At 45.4% G+C, this 8,783-nt stretch overlaps 1 protein-coding gene across 3 annotated transcripts; it reads left to right on the top strand.

Annotated features, from left to right (window-relative positions):
• Positions 1–17: 17 nt before the first annotated feature.
• On the top strand, positions 18–7,820 carry LOC140742333 (uncharacterized). Of its 3 annotated transcripts, none has more exons than XM_073073245.1 (7): positions 18–386; positions 1,434–1,524; positions 1,811–4,279; positions 4,440–4,734; positions 4,816–5,098; positions 5,334–5,439; positions 5,794–7,820. In XM_073073245.1, exons 2-7 carry the CDS (start codon positions 1,456–1,458, stop codon positions 5,806–5,808), a joined length of 3,237 nt encoding a protein of 1,078 aa, XP_072929346.1. In that variant the 5' UTR covers positions 18–386; positions 1,434–1,455; the 3' UTR covers positions 5,809–7,820. The 3 variants fall into 3 exon arrangements, with proteins under 3 accessions (XP_072929346.1, XP_072929361.1, XP_072929353.1); XM_073073260.1 differs by having other exon boundaries at positions 4,819–5,098; XM_073073252.1 differs by having other exon boundaries at positions 18–261.
• Positions 7,821–8,783: the final 963 nt, after the last annotated feature.

Genomic DNA, 8,783 nt, shown 5'->3' on the forward strand with positions numbered 1-8,783 from the left:
CAGGTCCGAGCCGCCGCTGCGCCGCGCGGCCGCCGCCCGCCCAGCGCGCCCTCGCCCGTCCGCGCGCTCCGCCGCCCGCCCGCGCGTCCGCCGCCGCGCTCGACGTGCACCCGCTGCGTGTCGGCACGCCGACGCCGAGCCCGCTTCCCGGGGCCTCGCCCGCCGCCGCGGAGTGCGCGCCCACGAACCCGCCCGATCGCTCGAGGATCGATCGTGATATCAGGAGCACCGGCGGACTCTACTGTCACCCTACATGACTACGTATGTACGACCGACGGTCGCTGAAACCCCGCGAACGTCGACGATGCCCGTAAAAACCCAGATGTGATCGAACCCCATGCGTTATGGCAGTAAATAATGGCAGGATTCGATTTTGTAATAAACAGGTGACGCGAGAGTTCGTAACCTAGATTAGAATTGGTGTGTTTTAGTGTTTTGAGACTGCCTCTCATTTAGTGTTAGTTTAATGTGGCTAGTTTAACCCTTTAGAATAAAGAGTGACACACTGCTGTGAATTTAAAAATCGATTTACGTTTCGAAGTATTGAAAAGTAAAATTAGAACGGTTCAATACATAACCGATGAAATGTCACAACATGCACCCCACACCCCTGCGGCAGAAATAGTAATTTGCACTTTGTGAATAGTTAATTAATGCCTCGCTGGAATACTAGCCCGTTGTGACTTTTAAGATGAAACTTCCTTAATTGTTAGCGATTCGATTATCCTAAAATAAAATATATTTTTAAGTTGGACAAAAAAAATTGTGCATCATCTGCATATCACATGGTTGGCCACATGTGCCTAAATGTGCATTGTTAAATGTTATATGTTCAGATGATTATAGAAATACCAGTTCGAAAATTAAGGAAAATGAGATAAATATGAAAATTGTTAATGACCTTAGGTATATTCCTCTTAGTAAGTAGACAACGTAGTTGACAATCTTGTAAATATCTAGTATCCAAAGGATATACGAGTACTTATGTTATATATTATTTATATAATATATATATATTTATGTTATGTTATATGTTATTTATACGCTCCGTATGGTACAAACCCTTTTCATGACACGATGGGGTCATTCACCAAATATTGGAAAACTATCTATAATTTGTCATTTATCATTACTTCCCAGAATTTGATCTTTTTAAGCAACACTATCAGATGGAATAATATAGAGGCTGCATCGATATACTACTAATAAAGACGGTATTTTTTTCCAAATTAACTTGTTCGATTCTCGGCTAGGGAAAAAGATATTGAAAAAAGCTGCAGTTTTAGTTTTCATCAAAATAGGCCTCGTATTTCCTTTCAGCATTTTTCGCTAATCCTTATAGTTTCGGATTTGGCCCTAAGGGCCCATTTGCAAAATTCACCCTGTATACTATACCGAGCACGAGGTACATGTGTGGTGCGTGTGGTTTGCAGGTGTAGGCGGTGAGGCGGGCGCATGGCGGCCAGCGGCCGGCGCCGCGGGCCCGCGCCCATCGCTTCCTTCGACCACGACGTCTCTGATGAGGTAATCCAACAGACATTTACCACTTGTTGTTGCTGATCGATGAAAATATATTGTAGTTATAGGTATATTAATATTGTAGATGTAGCTATGTACTATTCGAGGTACCGCGCAGATCTCTAAACGATATTAACATCTCGAGTTTGAACGTTGGTGTAAGTATTTGCTCGTCTTCATGCTCACTTAGAAATTCTTAAATTGTAATATTATTGTAAACCGTTATTAAGTTTCAATTCACTCGTATCCCGTTTGACTTTGATAATAATAGAATATTTTTGTTAATTTTCAGTCAAGTCCAGAGACGAAGCAAACTTTTCGTCTACCAGAAATTCGCGAGGACCCAGCGTGTTCAACGAGCAACGTTACGACAACCGGCGGGGACGTCACCACCGACGGCCTCGCGCCCCCCGAACAGCGCGCTCGCTCGCACTCCTCGCCCGCTGTCCAAGTTCACAGCACCGCCGTGGCTAGCGGTGGCTTGCAAACGCCGGCTGCGCCCCGAATTGACATCTCCCGAGCATCCAGCTCCAGCCATCAAGATTCCCGGGACAGCTCTCCGGAGCTGGCTCTGTTCGCGGGAGGCGGAGACGACGCGCGCAATAGACTCGAACTTGGGTTCCGAGAGGACGGAGCTCTCGAGTTGCGTTCTTCCACGGAGGAACTCGCTTTTCTGGAGGGAGCTCCTGGCGCTCCGAGTGCTAGCGGCGAAGCACGATCGGCACCACCCGCCGCGCCTCCCTCCCGTCGACATTCACGCAAAGACAGTCAAGGTTCGGAAGCGGCGTTATTAGGAGTATCTGGGCGAACTAGTCGCCTTTCTAGCGTCGGCTCACAGTGCTCCGCCCATTCAGCACTATCAGGGTTCAGTCATACGAGTCGTGTATCCCGACTCTCTGTAGTTTCAGGAACATCCCGTTCACCATCTCCACATAAAATGTTACTTGAAACATCATTTTGCGGACCAAAACCAATTGAAACTGATCCTGAAATATGCGCTGCTGCGGTGGAAGAGCGACTTTTGGAAATCGCAAAATTAGCCAATGAAGAGAAGCCACAACAACCAGTGATAACTACGCCTACCTCGGCTCCTCCACCTACTCCTATCCCAGTAGACGCCCGTGATCGTCGTGAAGTGCGCACAGAGGCTACAGTGGAAAGTGCGAGATCGAGATCTGCAAGCGTAAATCGTGTTGAACCTGTCGTGCCTCCTCAAAGTACAGTAATAACTACACCAGCTCAAATAACTATTACCCAAGATGAAGATAAGTTACAAAAAGAAACAAAGAATCGAGCGAGAGCCGAAGAGCGACGGGCACGTTCTAGAGAACGTCGGGAACCGTCTCAACCTGAAGTGTACAAAACTAGAAATCGTTCAAAAGATATCATTCGTATAAGATTAAAACCTGATAATGAGTATGATGATGACGATGATGAAAGTGATCATACATTAATAGGCGGAGAACCTGCCCGAAAACCAGCCTCATTAGAACTTACCGATTCGTGTATAAAACCTGCGCGAATCATTGAACCGGCACCCATCAGTCCTCTTTCTGTGCATCGTCGTCAACGCGACAGTCGGACGCCGTCACCAGCCGGTGTTCCAGTCTCGCGAAAATCATCTTTCTGTTCGTTATTCAAGTCTCGTGAAACCATAGCTTCACCTGATTCACCTTCTGACGCCTTACGAAGAAAGAAGAGTTTAAATGAAGGACGATCACGTAGCAAGAGTCGAGATCGATCGACAACACCAAGCTCGGCCGGTAAAATGAAGGGTTCCGTACTATCGCTATTTAAAACTCCAAGAAAAAGTGCAACATCGCCGTCTCCAAATTCAAGAGACGTTTCTCCGGTAGTACAACCTCAAAGACAGTTTCCACCACCTTCAATTCCTCCGCCGCGCGGGGAAAAACTCAAATATTATGAAGACACTAAGGATGGTATTATTCATATACCTCTACGAACACCACCTGACGAAATAGACAAGAAGCACGAATCGGAGGAGAAGATTCCCACACGTGATATTATACGCCCGGCTTCAGCGCCCCAGCCTCGCTCGCTCCCTGAACGGCCGTCTTCCGTTACTCCATCACTTCCTTCAAAACCAACTCAACGTACCGTTCTACCAGACGGAAGTATTATTATTCCCTTACATTCACCCACGGAGAAGTCTGGAGAATGTGCATCGATGTCGAGTGTGGAACCAACTCCGGAGCCGGGACCGAGTATATCGTCGGGCGAAAGAGAAGAACGAACAACACTCGAAAGAAGCATGGACGAGGGTTCCGAGGGTAGTTCTGCGGAACCACGATCCAGTAAAATTACCCTCAATGACGTCGCACCGAGCACGGCTAAAATCGACAACGCCGAGTCAGATCGACCACGAAAAAAGGAGCGAATTATTTTCACAACTCACGTCGGTAGCAGGGAACAGGTGTTTAGCACTCAATTTAGTATAACAAAGACACCGAGCGTCACAAGCGAAATTTCTGAATCTATACCTAGTTTCTACGAGAACGAAGACGTGCGACCCAGTACAGCTGCGCCAGTCCTACGGGTTACTCATATAACGACTGCAGAAATGGGGCTGGAAATGGGATGTGCAGAAAAAGTGATGGAAGACGTGGTGGAGGCGGCGAGCGGGTCGGCGGCGGGCACGCCAGGCGACGCGCCGCGGGACTCGTCCGAGTCCGAGCCCAGCTCCGAGGCCGCGCCCGCGCGCACCGGCAACGACGTCGAGCGGCGGGGACTCGTGGTCCAGGTGAGCCTTACATATTTATGGATATTTATCGATACCGGTCTTATGCCGGTCGCGGAGGAGCCGATTCGAAGCATACATGGGTTATAGTGGACCGATCCGTTAACTTGTCGATATTCAAGAAAACTTTATAACTTACATAGTAACAATTTACGGTCACTAGGAGTCGTTCGAGGAGGAGTTGCCGTACGTGCCGACGACGCTGCCGCAGGAGCGGTCGGTGGCGCTGCCGATGGTGCCGGTGCGCGAGCGCGGCGGCGTGCGCGTGGCGGGCGTGCAGCGGCCGCGCGCCGCCCGCCCGCCCGCCGCGCGCCCGCCCGCGCCGCGCCCGCCGCCCGCCGCGCCGCCGCCCGCGCCCGAGCCCCGCATCCGCATCCAGCTGCCGCGCCGCGCCCGCGCCGCCTCCGCCTCGGGGCCCTCCCGCCGCGACCGCCCGAGGACTCGCAGCGGGGGCGACCGTTAGTATCGCGACGTTTCCTTGTTAACGGATTTCATGAATATGTTGCTCTGATTCTATGCTGATAGATTTAAATTTTCAGTAGGTGGGGAGGCTCGCATGAAATCTGATTGGATCGACTTCGAGGATGTGCCGGAGAGGCGGAAGCAGCCGAAGCGCATCCAAACCCTGCCGGCGAGCGCGGCGAGTAGCGCCGTGGGTGGAGCGGACGGCGGCGGAGGTGTGGGAGACGCCGGCGGCGCCGTGGGCGACGGGGGCGTCATGTTCAGCTACGTGGAGCCCGAGGAGTGCCGCTGCGAGTGCCACGCGCGGCAGGATGACGAGCTGCCGCTGCTCAACGATGATGGCCAAAACCTTCATGTCAGGTATGCGATGTCGGCGTTCTATCACTGATATTGGTATGGAAATAAGAGCGGGCAGTAAGCACGCACTCGCACATGAAATATGTACCTAAATAACATAAGTCTCAGCCCTCTAATCGTAGTCGTAGCAGTATGTACGTGTCCACATTGACCATTTAACATGCCGTGGACTGCACATTCGGTTGCTATGACGTAAGTGATGTATGTATGTACTAATAATTGTGTTTATGTCGGGCAGCACCTCGTCCCTGGAGTGCGAGGAGGAGGCGCGCGTGCGAGTGAGCGTGCACATCGCGCCCTTCACCGCCGACCTGCCGCTGCGGCCCGCCACCACGCCCGACTCGGTGAGTTAATCTTATGGCGAAAATTTTCAACATTCTTTTGGATACGTGTTATGTACAGAGACGTCTACGGGCCATTACCATTTAATCTATCTCTGATAAATCTTTTATTTACCTACCTGATGTTTACATCTACGTTGTTGTAATCTATAACATGAACCATTAACATGCAGCTTAATAAATAAATACGCAACCATCTCTATTGATATACTCGTATAATATGTATGGGTACTTAGTACTTACGAAACATTTTAATAATAAAATTGTCATTCTTAATCGACACCGTATCCATCTTACTTCGAACTAGCTAAATTAAAGCAGCTGTGTTGTAAACTAATGTTCGTGTTTTGTCCGCAGTCCCGACCGCAATGACCGCGGGCCGGCCGGGGCTCCGCGCGCCCGCCGCGCCGCCCTCCTCTACGAGTTTAAAGTTTTATAGCATATATTCTCTATTGACTCGAAGCGAGATGTTATCATTTTTGAGATGTAAATTTACCCATTAGGTATAAATTTATAGCGTCGTTTGTAACTCTCCTATTAGCCACCGTTGATCTTTGCATTTTTTGATGTTTATTGAACTGTTCGACGTGTATAATATTTCGGTTATGCGATAGTTTCGTATGGTATTGTATGATAATAGAACGTATTGTAATGTATAGTTCGATCGCATGGTGTATTGGCGTAGATGCCTCGCCGCATTGACCGCGACCAAGGAGCCAGGGGGCCGGGGCGACGGCGCCGCTGGCGGCCGGACGTGGAGCTTTGTGCGGAAGTAGGGCATGATCTTAGCTACGCCGGGTGCGACCTATATACAGAATTTAAGAAAATTATATCAGAATCTATTTATATGTTCGGTACCTCACCGTGTTGAATTACCTTAAATGTTCTTGTTGTGATCTGATTCAACTTTTTTCGTATTAAGGAAATAAAGCAATACCACCAGCTTATACCTAATAGAACTGGTTGTTTATATTAGGAAAAGTAGAACTTTATTGTAGATTAGTAAGGAGGTACGTAACTACATGGATCCTCCTTTAATTATAAGATGGCTTATAGTGGACAACCTAAATCAAGCTTTCTTCCACTGCCGATAGGTTTAAATTTAGTTATTTTTCAGATACACACAATTCTGCTCGGTGAAGCTAGAATCATGCCGGATTTGACATCAATTGTTATAGAGATGTAGCTGTGCAATATAAATTTTACAAAATTGATGCACCGCTTGTGGTGATTTTGCTCAATTCGTCTCGCGGTCGCTTGCCACTCGCCGAGGCTCGCACCGGCCACGCCCGCGACACGTGATAAGGCGGGAGGCCAATCTATCAATATTGTATTAGGCACATGGTTTGAAAAATAGAAACATTTATTAACAGACGGTGTGACAGGCTACTGGCTACCCTGTGTGTAATTAGGTACCTGCCATTAATATAGTTGTGAGAAGAAGTCTTGAAATTGTGAATCGTGAGTGCACCGAGATGTTTTTTGAAGTTACGCTATGAGAGGTTTACGAGAGCGATGTTTGTACTCATTCCTACTCGATTGTCTTATGATCTATGAATTGTTTTCTCAAATATTTCAACAATAGTTATATGTGGCAATACATAACTTGTGTTCGTTGCATGCTTATAGATTACGAATATTGTAAAATAGTTACAAATATTGAATTATATTGTACGTAAAGTCTAACGTTGTTACTGCTGCGAAGGCGTGCGGCCGCTCGTCGTGCCGCACTCTTTCGCTACAATCAGAGAGCATTTATCTTTTGTCTTATATCTGGATGTTTTCACTTATACTCTTTTGATGTAATGCTTCGACACTGTGGTTAGTGTATCTTTGCCGCTTCATCCTTTTAACTTTCTATTTGCTAAATGTTGCAACTTTTAACCCTTACATCGTATACATACGCTGTGACATTTAGCTATTTCAATTTCCAGCGTAATATAAAAGACGCGTAAATGATCAAGTTTTTTTACATTTAAAATCTTACAGGCAAAATAATCACATGAAAACAGACATTTTAAAAAGAACAATGTGGAATTCCCGACTAAATATGTCATATTGATGTTAAGTAGGTAATATTTAACATTCCCCTACGAACCCGCATTGTATCCGCGTGGTAGAGAGTGGTCCAGTGAGTTTCAAGACTTGCGAAATATTTGCAGTTAAATTCAAAAGTCGAATACATGCCTGATAGTGACGACTGTTGTTAATAAGAGTTGCATCATTTAGTTGCTCGCAATTATTACTTAAGCGAGTTATTGTGACCTTAGTTAATTGGAGACGCAATAATATATAAGAATGTATGTACCAATGTTAAAGAACTTCTACAGTTTAGGCAAAAGTCTGAAATATTAAATAAAATATAAATAAAAATTTTGCTTTCCTTTCTGCCTTTTATTCATTACTGAACACTAAATTTTGGTTAATGTTTAGTAATTGGGTAATCTATTAGGTGTATCTAAAAATATTTATCATAAATACCACAAAATTATATAATGTCATGCAGAAAATTAGGATACTTTTATTCATTATTTCTAAACTCACACAAGAAGTTATACTTCTGTGGCGTATTTAATTAAAACGAGCGCGTAAATCAATATGTGAACACCCAGGTTAAAGCATTTCAAAAATATTTTGTCATAATATACTTTTATAGGCAGTGTTTTCTACAAAACTTTATTAATTTAATCATAATTTAATAGCCAACTTTAGGGGATTCGCTAAAACGGTCGCGTGCACGAAACGGATTTGCCGCGTGAGTTGAAAAAACGCGCCTACAGACTCTACCTCATAAGTGGCGGGAAAAGAGTTAAGAATAAATAAGTAAAGTTGTACGAATTTAACAAAAAAATTGTAAGAATATATTTACAATAATAAAACAAAAATAAATATTTCGTTTCGACCGGATTCTCATGAGCATTGACGAACCCGGTCATCTTTGGAGCGCTGTAACGAAATAAAAAAATATTTAGGGAAAAATTTCACTTACTTGCTTATAAATTCTTTAATTTTTAATTTAGGGTAAAAAGTTATATAAACATATTTGTAGGTAAAACAATTTGCTAGAAATTATGACTACGCAAATTTTTTGTAAGACGCATAGTTTCCGAGATATCGCAGTGTTTTTTCAAGATGGTGGCCGGGGAACAAGGGCGGCGACCCCACAATCTTGAGGTTAAGCTTCTATTGACCCCCCACACATGTCCCAAAAATAAAATTGTGTCCTCTAAAAATGAAATTTTCGGTCGGTTACAGAGCCCTCCATCTGAGTTAGACTCGCAAGTAGCCAATTATTTAATACAATGCTATTATCACAGTATAAGGATATATATTATACTGTGCTATTA

The sequence above is a fragment of the Epargyreus clarus genome, unplaced genomic scaffold (genome assembly GCF_041222505.1).
Source record: "Epargyreus clarus isolate Ecla_fem2 unplaced genomic scaffold, WU_Ecla_fem_2.2 ptg000001l, whole genome shotgun sequence".
Classification (NCBI taxonomy): domain Eukaryota; kingdom Metazoa; phylum Arthropoda; class Insecta; order Lepidoptera; family Hesperiidae; genus Epargyreus; species Epargyreus clarus.

What these genes read in the sequence shown, in the direction of transcription:
- LOC140742333 (XM_073073245.1), top strand. Translation starts at nt 1,456, where the DNA reads ATGGCGGCCAGCGGCCGGCGCCGCGGGCCCGCGCCCATCGCTTCCTTC. An exon ending in GACTCGCAGCGGGGGCGACC is followed by an intron (nt 4,735 to 4,815) that starts GTTAGTATCGCG and finishes TTAAATTTTCAG; the next exon opens with TAGGTGGGGAGGCTCGCATG. An exon ending in GGCCAAAACCTTCATGTCAG is followed by an intron (nt 5,099 to 5,333) that starts GTATGCGATGTC and finishes TATGTCGGGCAG; the next exon opens with CACCTCGTCCCTGGAGTGCG.